The sequence below is a fragment of the Polyodon spathula genome, chromosome 2 (genome assembly GCF_017654505.1).
Source record: "Polyodon spathula isolate WHYD16114869_AA chromosome 2, ASM1765450v1, whole genome shotgun sequence".
In the NCBI taxonomy this organism is placed as follows: domain Eukaryota; kingdom Metazoa; phylum Chordata; class Actinopteri; order Acipenseriformes; family Polyodontidae; genus Polyodon; species Polyodon spathula.
In genome coordinates this window covers 67,800,415-67,823,096 of record NC_054535.1, presented here as the reverse complement: position 1 = coordinate 67,823,096, position 22,682 = coordinate 67,800,415, and the positions used below count along the sequence as shown (strand labels likewise).

Genomic DNA, 22,682 nt, shown 5'->3' with positions numbered 1-22,682 from the left:
GGGAAGGGTTAATTCAAGATCATAAAATGACTCGCCCACGACCATGCCTATGCCTGTGTCATGTATGTCTCTAACCCTTGCATGCAGTATGCCTGGTCTAAAGTCAATCTGTTCCCCTATCCCTACGAGATAGTCGACTCCAACCACACATTTTACCACCAATCTATGACCACATGCACATAATGTGTAAACATCCTATCTCCAATCTCAACACTGATAGTGCTAATACCTGTGCTGAGGATGGGGAGCTTACTGTTGGGGGCATCATTTAACATCTCTCTTTTGTTTACCTGTACCAGCTGTGGGTTACTCTCTTGAATCTGATCAAACCAAAGTGTTCTCATACTGTGGAGTTACTACAGCCTCAGCCACTTTCACACAGGCACACATCCTGTCGTCTCTGAGGTAAAGAGGCACATGCATTAGCACTGAGCCTCCTTCGGCACCCCGACTGCCTTCAGTCCTGTCAGCTATGGATACTGGAGACATTATTTGCCCCTGCAGGGTCTTACTGTTTGTTTTGGTTTTGGGGGGGGTCTGCTTGAACTGATTTCCTATCAGGTCCACGGACCCCGCTCGTATTGAAATTGAGGGCTGTAGGGGACAATCATAAACATTCAACACTGACCCGTCTCTTTTTACAGGTCTCTTTTTTTTTTCAAACGTACTTCACTTGCCAAACCCAGTTTCTTATAGGTTCTTGGCTCCTTTACACCGGTCCACAACACTTTACTGTTGCAATCAATCAGGGGTCGGAGTCTCATCAATAGATCTGCCCCAATCAACAATTTCTCTGCAGCTGCGCTTGTAATATACACAGGATGAGTAACTGAATTTCCCAAACTTAAAACAGACCCAGCTAATTCCCAGGGGGTGGATAAAATCGTTGGTATAGCTATGAAACTCCTTTTTGCTGGGTGTCAGTCTCACCTGTCTATTTGAGTTTCCTATTACCTGAATCAAATGATCAAACATCTCTTTAGTCATTAGTGTAGCATCTGCACCTAAATCCAGTAATGCCTCGCAAGTTACAGCTCCCTGCATCATAACCGGAAAATATGCTCGATTACCTTTCATTACGATATCTCCAAACTTTATTCCCGGTATTGTAACACCACCCAGGTCTGACACAGTATGCATTTCCATGCTTCCCACCTCACTTTCTGTTTCAGTGGCTCCTCTCTGCCTAACTGTATTAATCTGGGGAAGCTGTATTTTTTCACTGTCTAGTCATGTGGAGGTAGCTGTTGGTGCTGCAGCCTGTGTGTTCTGTCTTTGGGCAGTGCTGGCACCCGTGTCACCTGAGGACTGCTTAATAGTCAGCTGCTTCAAAGTTTCCTGTATCTGCTTAAGCGATTCCCTGAGTTCTTTGACCTATGCTGTAGCCTGGGAGTTCTTTTCCTGGTACGAAGTGTTTTTAAATTTACCCCCGTTATTTCTATGCTTGCAGTATTCTTTGTTATTACCCCAGTGCTGGCTAGCTTGGTTTCTGCTGGCTGAATTGCCACAGTAATTATTCTCAGGCCACTGAGGTCTTGCCTCTTTTACCCGGTACTATGGTTTACTTGTTTTAGCGGCCAGCAGTTCTGATCCCTCTATCTGCAGGGACGGCTCCTCGCTTGCTACCTCATAAATCATATCTGCAGCTGCTGCGTCTTTCCTATGGAAAAACCTTATTTTACGGGACCAGATTTCTTGTGCCTTATCCACTATCACATCCATAGCAGAGTTCATAACCAAACTGGCTAACTCTCCTATCACTGGATGCAAGCTACTCAAATACAACTGTCTAAACTGTACCATTTTATCGGGATCCTCACCTGGACCACAACCTACTTGCTATGTGTGCTTAAGCTCATCATAAAAATCATGAGGATCTTCCTTTTCCCTACATCTCAAGTTGTAAGCCCTAGTTAGAGCTATACCTTGGTTGGAAAAAGGGGAGTATTTCTTTATTAACTGTGGTGGTGCGCGGTACACGTTGCACGCAGTATACATACCAGCTATGACAGGCAGGGCTGGATTCCATACCTGTGAGGCCTGTGGGACTAATATTCCACAGGAGGACAGGCACACCATGTGTGCACAGTGTTTAGGGCTTCCTTAGCCATACAAGGCTTTTGCCGCATCTGCACGGCTTTTCAGCCCCGAGTGCTTGCCAATCACCTGGAGAGTTGCACGGGGGCGTTCTTTTTCCCCCGCAGCAGGCCCCTCCCAGCCATGCCTCCTGACGCCGTCACAGAGCCCCTCAGGGGGATCCCTTGTGAGCAGACAGTTGCGGGAGGGAGCTATGGCCCACATAGCGCTGGTGATGGAGCATCTAGTGATGCTGGGCCTCACCATCAACAATGCCAAGAGTCAGCTGACGCCGGTGCAGTGCACAACATATGTGGGGCTCTGGCTGGACTCCACTACAATGCGCGCATACCGGACGACAGGGTAGCAGCTCTCCAGCACCACCTCTCCCTGTTTCAACAGGGATCGAGGGTGCACCTTGTTTTGTTCCAGAAATTACTGGGTCTGATGGCGGCAGCGATATCAGCCATTAAGCTGGGCTTATTGCACATGTGCCCACTACAGGCGTGGCCCAATGTGTTTCAATTAGATCCCAGGCACGTGTTGATCCACAGAGACAGCACATCAGTGGTGGTGTATGTCAACCACCAGGGTTGCCTTCGGTCCCCAAGGTTCGCCTAGCCTTCAGGCTCCTGATTTGGGCACAACGGAACCTGCTGTCCGTTTTGGCAGTGCATGTTCCAGGCATGGAGAATCGGGCAGCGGACCTCCTCTCGAGGGAGGGCCCGCATCTGTTGGAGTGATGGCTCCACCCTCAGGTGGTGGAGTGCATTTGTGAATGGTTCGGGAAGGCACAGGTCGATGTCTTCGCTTTGGTGGAGATGACACATTGTCCCCTGTGGTACTCCCTCCACCGCTGCGGTGGTCCACTTGGTGTCGACGCCTCTGTCATTACTCCTAGCCTTTTTCGAAAAGGTCCAGTCAGAGAAGGCTTCAGTTCTCCTAGTGGCCCCCAGGTGGCCTGGTTCTCAACCCTGTGCCAGCTATTGAACGGCCCACCTTTGGAGATTCCCCTTCACCGAGATCTCCTAAGCCAGATGAGAGGCACACTTTGGCACCCAGAGCCAACAGGTCTGGCCCCTGAAACGGACCGCTGGTCAGCCTTAGGGCTGTCAGACTGAGTTTTGGGTACTCTGCAGACTGCTAGGGCACATTCCACTAGGTCATTGTATGTCTATAAGTGGAAATATTTTCAAGATAGGTGCCGTACTAACAGTCATGATCCAATCTCCTGTCCCATGCCGGTCATCTTGCAGTTTCTGCAAGATCTGCTTGAGGCTGGTAGATCACCTTCCACACTGAAGGTATACCTAGTGGCTATTTCTGCTTTACATGGCCCCGTTGACTCGGTGTCCCCGGGCGAACATTTCCTGGCTACCTGGTTTCTCTGAGGTGCTCGGTGGTTGCACCCTCCTAGGAGGGCTACTCTCCCCCCTTTAAGCCTTGAGATTGTACTCGAGGCTCTCACACAGACCCCGTTTGAGCCTATATACTCCATTGAGTTGAAGCATCTGTCCAAGAAGACAGCCTTCCTCTTGGCTATCACCTCCGCCAAGTGGGTTAGTGAGCTGCAGGCGCTGTTTGTGCATAGCTCCTGCATGTGTATTTGGGATGATGGTAGCAGAGTGTCACTGCATGCAAACCCTGATTTTCTCTCCAAGGTGGTTTCAGCCTTCCATGTGAATCAGTCTGTGGAACTGGAGTCCTTTCATCCTACACCATTCGCTTTGGAGTAGGATAGGAATTTGAACCTTCTCTGCCCAGTTCAGGCATTGAGATGTTAGGTGGATAGGACAAGAGCACTGCATCAGTCTGACCAGCTCTTCGTCTGCCAAGGGACACGGACACTGGGACAGCCCCTTTCGAAGCAACGATTGTCGCATTGGATTGCAGACACAGTCTCTGCTGCTTATGATGGTGCTGGCTTACCTCCGCCTGGGCGGGTAGCCGCACATTCCACGAGAGGTGTGGCTACGTCATGGGCCCTCTTCAGAGGTGCCTCCATGGCTGAGATCTGTGATCCGGCTAGCTGGGATACTCTGCATATTTCTTCCAGGTTCTATCACTTGAATGTGATAGATCCCTCCTTGCCCTCTATGGGCACTAGGGTCCTTGAAGTTGCACACTTGCACCACTGACGGTCAGGCAGGGCTAAGGCGTCCCTCGTATGCTGCTGTTCTTTTCTCCCACGCGATGGCTCTTGTACTCGTCTTCCCATAATGATGTTTTGGTGGCCATCTTCGAATTGAAAGGGAACATTAGTTTACCTAACGTAAATCTGGTTCCCTGAAAGAGAAGATTGTCACCAACCGCGAGGTTGTGTCGGTTGACATCACGGTTTCATTGAGAAAAGAGGGTCTCCTGCATGACGGTTCTATACCCTCGGTAGGCAGGACTGAGGGTGTCGCCGAGGGGAGGGGGCCTATTGGCAGCTTTGATAGAAAGAGCTCAGTTACACCTACCAATAGGCAGGCGTATATCCCATAACAATGTTTTGGTGGCCATCTTCTCTTCCAGGGAACCAGATTTACGGTAGGTAAACTAATTTTTCTGTGTGTCCAGGATAGGAGTGCACTGTGTGGTGAAGACCCAGCGAGCGCAGGCCGCCTTGGTGGTTTATGTAGGCTACCAGTGTAGTGTTGTCCGTCCGGACCAGCACATGTTTGTGCACTAACTGCTGGCAAAAATGAGATAACTCCAGGTCTACTGCTTGCAGCTCTTGGGCATTTATGTGCGCTTGCTGCCAATGTCCTTTCCACTAACCTCTTATTTCCCTCCCATTCCAGACCGCTTCCCAGCCCAGGTTGGAGGCGTCCGTAGTGACAACTTTCCTTCTGTGAGGGGAGCCGAGGGGAGATCCGAGGAGCAGATTGCTGGGACGGAGCCACCACTCCAGTGTCCTCCAGCATTGTCTGGATACGCGCACCAGCCGGTACCGATCGCGGACCGAGTGCAACTTCAGTGTATTTTCCCATGTTTGATGCGGGCACATTCTCAGCAGCCCTAGGGGAAGGATTCTCGAGGCGGCTGCCATCAGCCCCAACAACCTTTGAAATATTCTGACCTGCAGAAAAGCATCCTCTCTTAATTGGGAGAGTGTGACTTCCAGTGACCGAATCCTGTCTTCTGACAGTGAGGCAAGCATGATCACAGAGTTCAGTTTGATCCCCAGGAACACTGTGGACTGAGACAGTACAAAGTTTCTCTTCTGTTGATGTGTGGAGAGCCTCAGCTTCGTCACATGATCTATGACCTGTCTGTTTTGCGCCTCGGTGCGTGCTTTGGAACATAAGCAAACTAGCAAATCGTCCAGATAGTTCAAGATCCAAATACCCCGCAGCCTGAGTGGAGCCACTGCTGCATTCATGCACTTGGAAAATGTGCGGGGTGCCAGTGAGAGGCCAAATGGCAACACGCAGAATCTGTATGCGTTGCCTTGAAAGGCAAAGTGTAGATATTTTCTATGCGCAGAACTGATCGGGACATGGAAGTAGGCGTCTTGCAAGTCGATCAATGTGAACAAGTCGCCCGGCTGGACAGACTGGAGGATACGCTGTGCGGTAACCCTGAGGTCCAGAATAGGTTGGAAACTGCCATCCCTCTTGGGCACCAGGAAGTATCTGGAGTAGAAGCCGCTGAGGGCATCACTTGGGTTTACCAAGCGCACAGCATTCTTGTCGATCTCCTGTTGAAGGAGAATCACACACACTGGTTAGATGGTGGTAAGGAGCACACCCTTGAAGGGTGGTGGAATTGCAGATTGTAACAGTGTCTCATAGTCTATAGCACCTAGGACTCCTGGGTGCAGCCTTGCCATGGGTCATGTCCAGTGGTCAGTCCGGTTGTGAGGGGGGAAGGTGGCAGCCGGAGCCCCCCAGGGGCGGTCTCCCTTTGGCTTGGGAGGGGAGACGTCTTTCTTAGGCTCCGGCCTTTGTCTCCAGCCAGAGAACCGGTTACCCCTTCCTCTGCCTGCTTGCTTGGTCTGGGGTGGAGGGCGGTGTTCAGGCCCAGTTGTCCCTGCAGGCTGGGAAGGCCATCTAGGACGCAACAGCTTTTTTATATATGCACAGTGATTGACGATCAGAGAGGCTCTTCCAATTCAATAAAGGTTGTCATTCCACTTGAAAGGGAACATAAGTGTTAAATGCAGACTGCGTGTTATTTAGATTATTTAAATATGAGCTCATCTGGCTGGCACAGGATTAATGTCACTTGTATAATGGTGCCAACGTTAATGACACAGCAAGCAGCTTCTGTTACACTTTTACAGTTAGTTGCATCTGGGCGTAGGAAATCGTAGGATGTAGGAACGGAGTGCAAAAGTTAGTGCAGTTACACTAGGAACAGACTTGCCTGCACTGAAGTCTGTGAATGCATGAATGAAGATTGCTGTCAAAATCCTTACAAAGTTCAAATTATTGCAAATGGCTCTGAATCTGATAAACAAAATTCAAACTCTGATCTCTGATCAGTTCAATATAGTCAGAAAAACTGACATAATGGTACTATTTAAAATTGACCCCTTTTTAAAAAGTTTTTTTTGCTTTTACACAGCTCTTTTTGAAAACAGAGAATATAATAAATTATGAAGGAGAGAGGACTGGCTTATTTATTTTTTCCTGTTGTCCTGTTGAGCAGAATTTTTAAAAAATGTAGGAAGTACCTGGCTTTATAAAAAGGGTCCTAGCTCAGCCCTGCCAATGATTTGCCACTGACACCCTGTATCATGTTGTCCCCCCAGGAGTCCCTCTATCAGGCTGACTTAGGAAAAACTGTATTCCTCTATAAGAGATAGACCTGCCCACAAGTAAAATAAACTCACTTATGACATTTTACTCCAATTCTATTACATTCTATTTAAGAGGCTTAAATTATTATTATTATTATTATTATTATTATTATTATTATTATTATTATTAATTTCTTAGCAGACGCTCTTACCCAGGGTGACTTACAGTTAAATAAAATACATAAAGAAATACAGTACAATTAAGAGCAAGAGACAAAATAGAATAGAATAGTCCTAATAAAAGCAAATATAAAACACAGATCACCCAATTAAAACACAACCTTAATAATGTTCCTTAAATATATTTTAAGAGTTGGAATGAGGCTTCAAGTAGCTACTGGGAGAGATTTGGAAAAGGTCCTCGCTCTACCTGTCCTCGCTCAGACTGCCACAGCTCAGATTGCCCTTGGAATTGTAACCATTTGACTGGCTGGTGCTTAGACTGGCTGGCATTCTAAGACACTGATTGCCAATTTATACTATCCTGTAGGCCTGGAGCCGTGTACTTAACACTAAATTTGCATAAACCTCACAATTCAACACACCCCAACCACAGTCTGGATCACTTAATTACTTTTTAAAATGTTTCAAACTACAATCCACTTACCTATTGCAATGCTGATTCAAACAGCTACATGAATTCCAGCCAGGATTAGAAGCAGATACCACATGTCTTGCAGATTATATTTATTCAATACATTTTATATTGAGAGCCCTTGGAATTTTCTTTTTGAAACTTTAATTTAGTACCACAGCAATAGATGTCAGTATTGACACACCCTTGGCTATGTAACTGTCAACACTTAAACTATCATCACAAATTATTGGCTAACAGAGATGATTGAATCACATGCAAAATGCTTCATTCCCAGCCAGATACCAAAGGTAGCCTTTTAATAGTTAAGTAGATAGAATATGTTCTAAAAGGTTTTAATACAGTTTATAGTAAAGTGCCTTTAAAAACAAACTGGTTCTTTACATTCACGCTAATTTTGTGGGCTGTCAAGTTTACTCCTCAGAAAAGGAAAACTGAAAAATGTTCTGGTTGTTTTTCTTACACTACTTTTAAATGACACAGCAGTGCCACATATAGCAGAAATAGATCATAAATGTAAAAAGGTCAAAGATGAAAAATTAACTTTCAGGCCCTGGTGTTTGATGCTCAGCTGTGAATCAATAATGTTCTCCAATGAAAGGAAGTGCTTTCTGGAGTGACATATAATGACCTTCCTTTTATTCTGGCTAGAACTGACAGTTACTGTAACTTGGACCTTATATGTATCAGACACAGGGCAGGTTGAAGAGGATTCTTAAGAGGGCAGCCCAAATGATCCATGTACCACTATACCAATGCAAGTCTATTAAACCCTATTGAAGTGCAGTGGTCCTTCACTCTGTAAAATAACTAAATAAATGCATTACTCACTCAGTACAAATAATACATACAAGTTTTTGACACTTTTTTGACTGAAAGTACTGTAGGGTACCGCATGGAGTTGGGAAAGATTTATTGACAGAGTCAGTTTACAATCAGAAATAAAGAAAACAATTGTGGAAGGGTCGTTTTTGTGGCGAACGCTGACCACCAGCAGGAATAACAAGCAAATAAACAAAATACAAACAAAATCACCCAAGCAGGGCTGTCTTGATAAGAGGAATCAAGAGTCTGAGTTCCCGGCATCAGTCTTTGATCAGCCACAGGGTTAAGACAGGGTGATTCCTATTAAATAACATTGGTTTGGCACATAGCACTTTGCATGAAATGTTCCAAATACAGTAAAATAATTGGGCATACTAAATTAAAGCATGGTATAACTTAAAAGTGTGGGTAATTGACAAAAAACTAAATCTGTTTTTCATGGAAACAAGTCCGAAAGCTGTACCTTAGACAACAGTGAAAATCCCTTCTGTGACATACCTCATACAACTTTCTACCATAACCAAAGGTCATACCAACAATTGCAGTCTGTTGGAAGTAGCCCTGGCAAGTGTCTTTGACCAAATAGGAATAAAAATAAGCATACAGTACGAGGGGTTTAGAGACCTCTTCATTCAGTATTTTTAAGTGATATAATTCATTTAATTTTTCAAATTATTGTCATTTGACTCTTACAATGATAGTGCATTATAGTTTAGTTATTTTATATGTAATATTATAAAAAAAAATACTGAAGCTACTACAAAGTTAAAAAAAAAAAGCCCTTTGCAAAGCAGACAAAGATTTGTTTTACCATTTACATTTTTGCTATCACCATGTTTGGTCATCGGATAGCAGATTGCTTTAAGCCTAGACTATTCTGTCCCTTTGCAATAAGATGCAATTCACTGTACACTAGCCTTAAGTAGCATCTAGCATGGGTATCAACCAAGGACAAAAAAAGTCATGTTTTTACCCTCAAAATGTATTAAATTACAACTGCTATGAATTGGTGCCAGTATTCTGCTGTACATTGCTGTGGTTTACTGACAGCACCAGGCTTGCACGATCACCTAGAATTGAAGTAAAATCTCTTAAACCTAATTAATTGAGCAAAATTTGTTTCAGAAGAAAGAAAACTTGAAAAAGAAAACAAATGTTGGTTTCACAATTTTGTTCAAAAGGACAAATACGGGGATTAGGATTAACTTGCTCCAAAAATTCCAGAAATGGAATGGTGGATTAGCATCAATTGAGAAATCTGTTGAACTGATATTACTGTGTAATGGGGTACACCCCACACCTAGAGTTGTATTTTGTTTATTTTTTGTTATTTTGTATTGTATGTGTTGTATTATGATTTAAATATATTGTTTAGTGTGTAAAAACACAATGTGTTATTGTTAATTGTTTTACAGCATGGGTGGGGTGAGTGGATGAAGGTGCCAGGGTGATGCAGTACAGTAATGAAATAGACAGAGTGATTTATAATCCTGTTTGGAAAGGTTTTTATTCTTTTATTCCAGGTCTGGCGACCAAACAATAATCCCCCGGTAATACACACCAATGTGTAGAGCACGGGATAAATAACAGGGGAAATGCAGTCCAAAATAATAAACAATATCCGCCCCACAATAATACAGACATGGTCACCAGTCCTGGGTGGTGCAGTAGTGCTAATAGTGGGTGATACGAGTTTATAATTGTGAAAAAGTGCTGTTCCGGCTTAGTGAGGCCCCTTGGCAACAGCTCCGGAACTGTGTTTGCTGTCTAGTAACATACAAGACAAGACAAGACAATTACAAACCAAAACACAATACTCACGATTCAGTTTCTTTTTACGCTGTCAAAGTCCTTCTTGCTTCTATCCAAAACAAACCAATGCGAAGGAGCAGATTATGATTCTCCACGATCTTTTACGTGACACACATGACCCCTTGCTAAACGAATGTAACCGCCCCTCCAATCTGTGGCTGCCACGTCGTTTCCCTTCTGGGTCAATGCATTATTGCAACGGAGTCTCACCCCCTTCCTAGCTTGCCGACTTCCCTTGAACCCTGGGAAAGAACTGTCAGGCCAGCCCGTTCAGGGACCTCTGTTCTCACTGCTTAGTGTCCTAACAGGTCAGGAGGGAGATTTACCACCAAGAATCATTGTATTTCTGTTACAAAGTGTTTTGTGTTTGTTTCAACCTTTTTATTTATTAATAAACAGGCGCACCAGCGCTTCACCTATAGTACTTGCGTATTGTATCAATCTATTCATGGTCTGACGTCACCCACAAGCCATCCGTGTCACATATCGCCAGTGGGATGTTATTTTGTGGTACATGTAAAAAAGTAACATACTGCGCTTGCCCAGGAATGCGCAAATGATTTTAGCTCAGAAAACAAGGAAATGCCCATCTGAAAGGGGCACAATGTACTGAGTTTGGCCCTTAAAGTTCTTTTTAATATAATTTTTTTCACAATTCAGCAAATTTATGTGACTTTAAGATGAGTATTTTTAAAATTTAGTGTACTAGACATTTTGACTGGAAAATGATTAAATAATTAACCTAAAGCGCTATAAGGATAACAGGTGCTGAAGCTACGGTTCTGTAGGAAAACATGTATATATTATAAACAGTTGTAGTCAAAAGTTTACATACCCCAAATATATAATTTCTAGGCATTTCTCGAAAAAGAATATTCTAGCAAAAGTTTTGCTTTTGTGGATGAGGAAAAAAAGTTACAAGAAATAGATACAATTATTTATTTCAGCATTTATTTTTTTTGCAAAGCTCCAAAATTGTAAACTTGGTTGCTTTTCTGCAGGAGAATCCAGCACGTCATCACCAAGCACATAGATGCTCTGTGTTTCAGGCCTCCTCCACCCCAGCCACTACCTTGCAGCGTGCCTCGAGTTCCCATTACAGTCATTAAACAATCTACAATTGCAATCAATAAATCTCATCCTTGGCGGATTCTTCGTGCTGAAATGCTAATTCAAAAGTATTCATACCCTTTGATGCTATGATAGTATTGTCTACAGGGCGCTAGACATTTCAATATGATAATGCAGAACCTAATTCTAGAAAAGTCTGTCTGTCGCTGTCATTACCAATAAGTCAATTATTGTATTTTTTTGGTCGCCAGATGAGACAGGCTGCGCATGTTCTTCAGCACAACCTAAAAACTTTGTGTAAACTCTGATTAAGAAAGCTCCACAATATCAGTAGTCGCACAAGGTCAAATTGGAACGCAGACATAAACATTTAAATATACCCACCCGTATTTTAATATTAGTGAGGTAATTTGCATTTGCATCTCACCAGCATTAAGAAATTGTATGAAAAATACTGCTTTATATTTTGAAAATCTAGCTCTGCTGCTAAAACAATCCAAAGTAACACCTGCTGGTTCCACCTCCACCTCAGTGGGAGGACTGTTTGCAGCTCCCACCTCCACCAGCAGAGGGAGAATACCTGCTGGTTCCACATCCATCACCGGGGGAGGACTACGTGCCACTCCAGCAGAGGAAGCATGCCTGCTGATTTCCCCACTGCAGCCAGAAGGCTAGGAGCCCCTGCCGCGTTCACTGCCAGAAGGGGAGGAGCCCCTGCCTCCTTTGCCAGAAGCAGAGCAGCAGGAGCTGCCTCTGTCTCCACCCCCGCTAGAGGGAGAGAAGCAGGAGTTGCCTCCCCCTTCAGCATTGGAGGGACCAAGGCAGGATGCTGCCGGACCTCAGCAGCCCCTGCACAGGTTGCTGAGGGGAACACGGGGTAAAACCGCCCGGCCACAGTGGCTGTGAAGTGGGCCAACCCCAGCACCACAGCTAGGCCTGGCTCTCCTCCCGCCGTTGCCGCCCTAGGGTCCGCTGCCAAGGATGCCTGCCTCGCACCACCCAAGGATGCCTGCCTCGCACCGCCCAAGGATGCCTGCCTCGCACCCTCCAAGGATGCCTGCCTCGCACCCTCCAAGGATGCCACGTCTGCATCACCTGGGGTCTGCCTGTTGCTCCACATCGCCTGGGGCTGCCTGTGGGCTTCGCATCACCTGGGGCTGCCTGTGTCTCTCTTATATCCCCTAGGGTTGCCGAGGGTCCCGCTTCGCCTGGGGTTGTCGAGGGTCCTGCATCGCCTGGGGTTTCCTGTCTCTCCTCTGCTTCTGGACATCCCACCAAGGCCACCCCCATAGATTATTCCAGACCCCTCTTCTGGGACATTGAGACTGAGGGGAGAGGTGGCCGTTGGGGTCTTGTGTGCTTCTCACAAGGAGGGGGATATGTAGCAGAGCGGTAGGAAAGCCCTGCTTAAATGCTCAGTTTGTATATTTTTAGAACGGGGTTTCCCCCCCCGCCCCTGTATCGTGTTATTTTGTGTTTGTATTATGGTGTTGTAAAAACACAAACAAATACTAAATTGTTTTAAAACACAAATAAAAATTACATTGTGTTTAAACCCCCCCTGGCACAATTTGAGGTTAGTAAACCTGTCTCCACTCCACAGGAATGTGCCAGGAATGTTTAAAAACCTTGTGGTAATGTGTGGCTGTCGGCTAGTGCATTGTTAAACTAGCTGGCAGTCACGCAATTAACGGGAGAGCAAGAGGAGAGATTAATTTACAAACAGAAAGATATAGGAACCGTGAAGGCGATCGCCCAGCCTGACCTATATTTATATTTTTGTGTTCGTGTTTTATTTTATTTAAAAACCTTTCATTTCGCTTTGTGAGCAGTGTTAATTTTTGTTTAAATATTGTATTTATTTTTGTTGTTTAATAAACAGCGCACGCAGCGTCTTTTTTGCAACTGCAGTTACCTCTGTGTTTTTATTCCGCCTTCTGGCCTGACGTCACTGCAACTCCATTTCCTGCCACAATTATATAGAAAGCACTTAAATATTAAAAATTAAAAGTTAAGATTTCCTGTTATGCAAATTTAGTTTTGGTCTTTTTTTGGTTATTGTTATTTGACAAAACATGTTGGCATTATATGTGTAAGGACACAACTACACAAATGACACACAGGTCTAAATCATTTGTTACCAAGAAACTCACTGCACAAAGCAGTGTTGTGCCACAGAACTCCCCCAGCGAATCATATGACTCATAACATTACACCATCCTGTGGTAGCATAATGCATAATTAACAACCAGTGGGAAACTGTGAAGAACTGTTTTAAAATGTTGTGTACAGTACATGAAAGGGCATAATTTAGCAATTTGTTATTGAAGAATAGAAGGAAACTAAAAAATAATTTAGTGGACTACACTCTCTAAGATCTTGGAATGATGTAAAACTAGGATTAAAACAAGTACATTTTTATTCTAACCACTAATAGGAATTTATAATCTTGAAACTGAGCATTAGTATCATCTGACCAGTGACTGTAGATATCTGATTTAGAACAGCAATTAAACAAAGCAATTTAAACACAACAGGGCACTGCCTGACATTTTGGGTTCTCTGAACACAGGGGTACAGGTTTTACTTTGAGAGATTTATGGCCCCACAAAATATTCTGTATACTGAATCCAACCTGATCATGTGACAGAAGAAAAAATAAATTAAAAAAAAATAATAAAGTGAAGGCAATTACAATAATCTGTTTGTAACAATCTTGTTCACTTCTATTGAATGTCCCCTGATGTGCAAAAACAAAATTATGATAGCAATTTAATACATATGTGTACTTGTTCATGCCTGTATTACTCTTTGTTGACAATGCTGATTTCTTCAGTGTTAGCAATACTGATATGGGTTACAAATATACACAAGGGACAAACAACGTGCCTTCAACCATGACCTTTAATACTGCCACCCTAACACTTGTATTTGCAGACCTCTCTCACTTTCATTGCTGCTGGAATAAACGTGGAACAGAAACATCTGCAAAGGAATTAAAATGAAATGCTGTCATGAAATTCCAACGTGTGAATCAAACAATCTTGCCTTCACCGGTACCACTACAGAAACATCTGCACAATAAAAACATAACATTTAGTTCAGCACTGATAACACATGGTAAAAATAACTTAGAGGAGGTCTCCTCTCTAGCTCCATTTGTTGTTACTATAGCAAAAGGTCTGTTGCCTTGCTAGTTCTTAAAAGGTTTTTCATTAGACACCACCTGTTTCTCCTACATATGTGTCTACTGTGTTCTTTGTGTAACTGATCTGAATATCTGTCCTCTCACTTGACAGCTTCCATTCTATCTACACTACCGGTCAAAAGTTTTAGAACACCCCCATTTTTCCAGTTTTTATTGAAATTTAAGCAGTTAAAGTCCAGTGAATAACCTGAAATGGCACAAAGGTAAGCGGTAAACTGCCAGAGGTTAAAAAAGGTTACCAAAAACTGAAAAACAATGTAAATTTCAGAGTTATACAAAAAGGCCTTTTTCAGGGAACAAGTAATGGGTTAACAACTTACAGCTGTTCTGCAGCAATAGAAGTAAATTATGCCTTGAAAGTTGATGCTAACAAATCCTACAGGTGTCCCAACTTTTATTGATTACCTACAAACCCCCTGTCTATATAAAAGCAGTGTTGGAACAGACTGTGTTACTACACCCTCTTAAGCATTATTTGGACAGTATTGTACTGCAGGAAGTAGTATATTGCTATCATAATAGTGAGAAAAAGGCAATTATCAAAGGAAGACAGACATACCATTATAACCCTTAAAAGTGTAGGTCTTTCCTTTAGAGAAATTGCAAAGAAAGCCAAGGTGTCAGTGAGTACAGTTTCCATCAAAAGGCACTTGGAAACTGGAGGAAACTGACAGGAAGAGGTCTGGCAGACCCAAAGTCACAACAGAATCAGAAGACAAGTTTCTGAGAGTCAACAGCTTGCGTGATAGGCAACAGCTTCAAGCACAGCTTAACACTGGTCGAAGTAAGCAAGTCTCAGTTTCAACTGTGAAGAGAAGACTTCAAGCTGCAGGTTTGACAGGTTGAGTGGCAGCAAGAAAGCCATTGCTAAGATAGCAAAATAAGAAAAAGAGGCTTGCCTGGGCCATGAAGCACCGCCAGTGGAGTATTGAAGACTGGAAGAAGGTCTTATGGACCAAAGACTCAAAATTTGAAATCTTCGGTTCATCACACAGGGTTTTTGTACGCCGTCGAGTAGGAGAAAGGATGGTTCTTCAATGTGTGACTCCAACTGTCAAACATGGAGGAGGAAGCATGATGGTCTAGGGCTCTTTTGCTGGAGCCAGAGTCGGCGACTTGCACAGGCACCCTGAACCAAAACAGCTACTACAGCATTTTGCAGCACCATGCAATACCCTCTGGTATACATCTAGTTGGTCAGGGGTTCATCCTACAGGAAGATAATGACCCAAAACATACCTCCAGGCTATGTCAGAACTACCGTAGAAGAAAAGAACAAGATGGTAGGATTCAAATCATGGAATGGCCAGCATAGTCTCCAGACTTAAACCCCATCGAGCTGGTTTGGGATGAACTGGACAGAATGGTGAAAGTAAAGCAACCTACAAGTGCAATACATTTGTGGGAACTTCTGCAACAGTGTTGGGAAGAACTTTCCGAACAATATTTGATTTCCATTGTAGAAAGAATACCACGAGTGTGTTCGACTGTTATATCTGCAAAAGGTGGCTACTTTGATTAGTCAAAAATTTAGATTACATTTTGTTAAACAAAACGATTCCATGATTTGAAAACAGTAATAAGAATGAAACAGACTAAACATACTAGATTTGACAGTGCAAAATGTTTTATGGGTAGTCCTTTTGTATTTTACATTACCAGTCTTAGGTTTGTGATTTTTAAATCAATGTTGCATGTAAATGGTAAGATGGTCACGGTCCCAGCCTGGTTGTGCACTGTTTAATTTTAGGAGATCTTCGGTCATCACTCTCCTCGAGTTAGTCGTCACAAGTCACAACTTCGAGGAGGGGTGACGAATGACTCGAGGAGGGGTAAGGATTGATTTGAGGAGGGGTGATGACTGAATTGAGGAGGGGTGACGAATGAATCGAGGAAGGGTGAAGATTGACTCAAGAAGGGATGACGACTGACTCAATTAAGGAGGGGTGAGGACTGACTCGAGGAGGGGTGACGACTGACTCGAGGAGGGGTGAGGATTGACTGAAGGAGGGGTGAGGATTGACTCGAGGAGGGGTGAGGATTGACTCGAGGAGGGGTGAGGATTGACTCAAGGAAGGGTGACGACTGACTCAAGGAGGGGTGAGGATTGACTCGAGGAGGGGTGAGGATTAACTCGAGGAGGGGTGACGACTGAGGATCGGTCTCCTTCTTACACTCCACCACAGCTTTTTGAACAGCTCCTATCTCATAAACCATTTGATACAATCTTAGGGCTCGATTAACAAATAGTCCCCGTTTGTTAGTATTATGTTAGTAGATGTATGAAAGTTTACAAAAAATATTGTAATCTGGCGAATTTTACATTTAAATTGCTGCATTTAAAATATTTTATTTTAACAGTACAGGTGTAGGAAAAGGCATTTAAAGACAAACATAAATGCATTCAGTAACAGGAACTTGGGATATTATTGGGGATTTTATTAACACAAATGTTTAATTTAAAAGAAAAAAAAATGCAATAATGTATTTTGTAAAATGTATTATTTTGTATTTTCCTAAAAGACATTTTGTTAAAGTAAAAATACAAATCATAATACCTGTAATACAGCAATGCTACAGGTTCTTTATATGCGGAAAACACAAGTTACATAGACACTGCAAAATCCTTACCCACACAAAGCACATACTGTACATATTACAAGCCAGTCAAAAGCCATTAACATGTTTTTCTGTCATTTTAATTTTAAATATATCGCACAATAATTAATGCTGCTGATCATTAACTAAATAACATGGTTTTAATTTGGGATGTTCTGCAAACATTACATCTGTAACAAAAATAAACAAGAATTGCAACCAGTTTGTCAATTACTAACTGAGTCCCTGTTCTATAATTAAATCTTTTAGCAATTCTATTGTAAAATTATTAAAGACTTTTACGATAGAACTGGTAAGGTGTTATACTAAATAACAGTATTTACAGAATTACTGTACTTAAACAATAATGCTAATTTCAAAGTTGATGTTTCGGCAACATGAGTTGTCATTAGCTTCACCTAAAACATATGTTATTTATAACAGTGTATTATAAAACACACAGCAGGGCGTTCAAATATGGTCCCGTATCTGTACGCTTTGAGGTGTTGTTCAAGTGCCATTAAACAGACTAGGCCAGTGGATTTTGGACCATATTTGAGTGGCACCTCCCACCAGCACCCACCCCTCCTAAAGTGAATTGGTTGTCCAGTGAATCAGGAAGAGTGATTTTAAAAGTTTCAAGCTGAGCTGGATTGGCGATATGTGCTGTGATTTTGGGCTCTACAGCCAACAAACAATCCTCAGCTGTTCACTATGTGGAATGTTCTTGGTTTTTAATAATGCCCAACATCTAGGATTGAAAAAAAAACAAAAAATATCACAGACTGCATTGTATTTTCTGCAAGGGTTTGGGAGTAGGGGAAACCAGAAAAAATCTCAGCTGCTCCCAATCTTCCACATTGTTCAGCTCAAAGACTATACTGAATGACTCATCAGCCCACACTAAAATAATAGATTAACTTGCCTCTTTGAATTTGCTTACATTTCTGCTTTGTTGTTTTTTTTAATGCTGTTTCCTTAGTTTTCTGCTTTCTTTTACAGTTGTACAGTAGAGAAATAGTCTGATCGAATATTTAAACTGGGATTTGAACAGATGGATAGTGGAAATAGATTTTGCAACCTGTACTACCTACTTGTATATGTTACCATAAATGTTAGCCTCCAGTGAAGTCATTTTTAACCTTTTTTTCGAGATTCGAGGGGTGTGAGCCGGTGTCACGGAAAATAAGTAGCCTCTTGCCTTCTTGCGCAAATATTAAAGTAAAATGCATAAAAATACATAAATGCATTATTTTGTGTATGGGACTGTGGTAAAGTGGCTGAGTGGAAACAGGTGCAGGAGTGAAGCAATGCAGTAATGAAACAGACATAGCCTTATAATACGGTTTGGAAAGTGTTTTTTTTTATTTATATTCCAGGTCTGGCAACCAACAATAATCCCCTGGCAATACACACCAATGTGTACTGCACGGGGTAAATAACAGAGGAAATGCAGTCCAAAATAATAAACGGATTGCGATTCTCTATCCCTTTTTATGCTGTCACACATGACCCCTTGCTAAACTAGTGCAACCTCCTCTCCAATCTGCAGCTGCCACGTCGTTTCCCTTCCGGGTCAATGTATTATTGCTTTATCTAGCTGGCTGACTTTCCTTGAACCCTGGGAAAGAACTGACAGGCCAGCCCATCCAGGGAACTCTGTTCTTGCTGCTTAGAGCCCTCACAGGTCAGGAGGGAGATTTACCACAAAGAATAATTGTATTTCTTTCTTGTGCAATTTATTTTTACTTTCAATTATTTGGGGCACGATCCTATCGTGAGCACGAAAAATCATGACAAAACACAACATTTACTGTTTTTCGGAGGGTATTGCAAAAAAATTATATAATGTAATAATGAAACATTCTAATAATAATCTTTAGTTTTATATAGCACCTTTCATAGTGAACCACCGTCACAAAGCGCTTTACAAGATACGAGACTAGGGTGTATGAAATATGCATCAGTTGCAGAGTCACTTACAACAATGTCTCACCCAGAAGATGGAGCACAAGGAGGTTAAGTGACTTGCTTGGGGTCACACAATGTGGGTCACACTGGATCAGAAGCGACTCGTGGCTTGAAAAACTGGTGGGACAGAGCACCCACCCACCCTCCCAAAAAAAAAAGAACTAAAGAAGCGAAACTGCTAATGTACAATTTTAACTATTTTTATGTAAACATTAAGCTAGCTTTCTAACATTACCAGATCTTTCATCACAAACAGTTATATGTCAGGTTGTCACAATCACGAGAGCTACAAACAACATTTTACAGGCAATGTAAGTATCGTCATTTTTACCAGTGTACAGGGCTACATCAAATTCACTGTTTTAACATATATTTTCCCTGACTGACATGCTGGTTACGTTATTAAGGTTTGAAAGTTTGAAACAAACTGTGCATTTACACATTCTCTACCCATTTACAAAAAACATAAAAATATATATTTTTATTTTGAAATAATAAACCCTGGCAGCAGGGGCGTAGCCAGGATTTTATTTTGGGAAGGGATGAAAATGGTAACTTTAAGGTGAGTAATCACAGTGGTGCAACTGGCAACCTGATTTCTTATTCGTGCATTGACGTTTTATTTTCAAAAAATAAAGAACAATCTTTTCTTTTTTTTAACATGGGACCAAATACACATTTGTGCAAAATAGTTAAAAAAATTATTCATTTTAGAACACCTCTGATTAAAAACAAAAAAGGATATGCAAAGCAAAACACTTGAACTTTTAACACGTACATCAGATTTCAATTTCGCATTATGATAATAAATAAAAATAATTCTATATAATTTAATTCGTAATTATGGTTGTTCATTTTTGTTAACTAACATTTTGTGTTCAAAGCAAAACAAACAATTTTATTTAATCTCCTGACTAATTTAATTACCTTTTGAATGGCGCAGGACTGCTGGTGGTAGCTGCTAGCTTGTTGTCTTCAGATGGTTCATCAACTGTTTTCTGCTGTTTAGACCAAAACAAATAGCATTTTTTTTTTATTTATTTCCCCTACCGCTGTCAGGCCATCCTTCACGTCTCTCACTCAGTGTTCCGTCACGTTGTGCGTCCGTTTGTACTGTAAAGTGTAAAAGCTGTGTGCATTGTCCAATCAGAAGAGTTCACGGTTGAACAGAAATGTGAAACATGCGCATTGGCAGACAGCAAGCATGTCATTCGTCAGTTGTGAGTGGCGGTTCATGTTTAATTATTGAAAGCGGTACTGATTAAAGCGTATTGAGGCCACTTATTTTTTCCTGTAACGCAGTGGCTAAGCCTGTCAGAAATCTGGGGGGGCATGTGACCAGGCATGCCCCCCGTACGCGTTGCCTCTGCACACAATGAATCAATGGCTGAGCTGGGATTTGAACTCTGTACCTCCTGGTTACAAGCATGTTTCATTTTTACAACCTCTATTCTCTGGTTAAATGGAAGTTAAACGCTTTTAAAAAAAAAAAACTTTTTAAACTGCAACTGGCCCTCTGGACGTGCATCACACCCCGCATTACAGCAAAGCAACGCAAAAAGGTGAGTGACACAGGTAACAATATATTCCTAAAAACCCTCCAACATGGAATTAAACCACACCTCCTGTAAATATGTTATCCTTTCCATCACATAATCACCCTTACACCTTTGTTTTTATTTTATTGCATTATTTTATATGTTTAAATATGTCTTTGTTATTAATTAAGAAAAGTAAATTTTCTGTGATATATGATATATATTCTGTGATATATGATATATGCTGCATGATATCTTTATATATGACACGTGATATCTTTCAAATTATAAAGGAAGGTCATGAATTAAGTTATGGTACAATAAGTATTCTTAAACTAAGCTGCAGGTGGTGTACAACATAAAAATGCTAATTTAAAAAGATCTAATAACTTTAGGTGAAGAATGAGTTCTCATGCAGCTTTACATTGTAATTTTCACATTTGTCCTGAAATACCACTAATGGAGGCTTTTATTGTAGAAGTGAGGATCAGTGCAATTTGCAGTGATATTAACCCATCTACTCCTTTTCTTCACAGGTACCCCGCGAGATACCCCTCTGCTCCCAGCTTCGGAGGCCACGCCTCCCCTTCATTCAAGGCAGCACCATATTGGTCAGGGAACCATATACTATCACTTCCTTTCAGTTTTCAGTAGTGCCAAGACCTATTATCTCACCCCGTGAGGTGACGCTGCCGCGTCAGAGCTTTCTTATGTTTTTCAGATCCTTGGGGCCTCAGCCTTCAAGACCAAGCCCTCTCCTCCACAGCCCAGGCCATGGTTCGGTGCTCTCCGGCAGCAACAGCACAGGTTGCAAGACGGGGCACTCCAACTAAGGCAGCACAGGTTGCAAGACGGGTCACTCCAGCCAAGGCAGGTGGCAACTCCAACTTCTTGCTATTGCACATAACCTTAATAACAACTATTTTTAGCCTTCTGTAAACCTAGCTGCTATCTGCTTGAAAGGTGCTTGAACCACATTTTTGGTCATTTTAATTAAATTGAAGGGGGCTCAGTGCGAGTAGTGACTGGATGCTACACTGAAAATATACTTGTCATCTCTTTAAATACATGCAAACATTTTTTTTTTTTATTAAAAATTCATTTACACAGTAACAAATTGACAATATTTGGTGTACCACAGCCCCTTTGTGAAAAACTGAAGCAATAAATATGCCACCCCCGATAAATGCATCAAACTTACACAAAAGTAATTACCTAGTATATAATAACATTGATATATAGACCTATTTTATTTAAAAGAGACAAGGAAAGCAATGAAATTAAACCAATGAGATGCATTACAATAACAGTTTGTTGTTGACCTTTGATTGCTAAAAAGTGTTAGATGGAGTGTCACTATATAAAAGTAATTCACTGATCTTTCTGAGATTGCAGAGGGATAGGGATTCCACTGATGAATAGGGGAAAGCTCCCCTTTGAAGATTTTAGATTAACTGAGGCTGGTATCAGAAATGACAGGTTTGTTATTTGAATGGAATTAAAAAAAGGTAATCTGTGTTTGTTCCTCGTGGTATTGTTTGATAACTAAAAGACAAGGCTATTAAATGAAGCACTTACATGTGTCGCAGTGTTAATTATACTTGAGATCTGTCTTTTTAAAGGAGTATCCTTGATACTACTGGAATAAACAATTGTGAGCATCATGTTTTAATAGCTGCTTGTGCTACGTAAAACCTGGCTGGTGCTGATTGGCTGTACTGAAACATATTAGCTGCAAGTCAGAGTTACCAGCAGTGACTTATCATGGATCCTCTGATGGGTACAGATCAAGCTGAAATGAAATTAATAAATGACACTGGGTTGCCTGTTTGTGGAACTGATTCAAGCCTTCCTTTGGAGGGACCAGGAGCTCAACCCTATCAGAGTTCAGGTTTTAATGGGTCTGCTGTCGAACTGGACCAAAGCCCACCTTTTCTGGTAGATGCATGGCTGGTTCCTCTCTTTTTTGCCCTCATCATGTTGGTGGGGCTGGTGGGGAACTCTTTGGTTATTTATGTGATTACCAAACACAGACAGATGAGGACCGTCACTAACTTTTACATAGGTAAGATCTAACAAGATTTAATTCCAAAACTGGTACAGATCCAGATATCTTGATTGCTTTGTTCAAGTAGCATTTATTATATTTCCACTTGGTCTAATGGATAACAATGTCTAAACTACAGCAAAAAAGAAACA

At 42.0% G+C, this 22,682-nt stretch overlaps 1 protein-coding gene across 1 annotated transcript in view; it reads left to right on the top strand.

Moving 5' to 3' along the window:
• Positions 1-22,682, top strand: part of LOC121326865 (G-protein coupled receptor 54-like) — a 64,294-nt gene that overhangs the window by 23,922 nt on the left and 17,690 nt on the right. The window contains exons 2-5 of the mRNA XM_041270455.1: positions 2,205-2,371; positions 2,749-2,834; positions 21,020-21,094; positions 22,331-22,548. Coding sequence (XP_041126389.1) covers positions 2,205-2,371; positions 2,749-2,834; positions 21,020-21,094; positions 22,331-22,548 — 546 coding nt within the window. The remainder of the gene's footprint in view (positions 1-2,204; positions 2,372-2,748; positions 2,835-21,019; positions 21,095-22,330; positions 22,549-22,682) is intronic.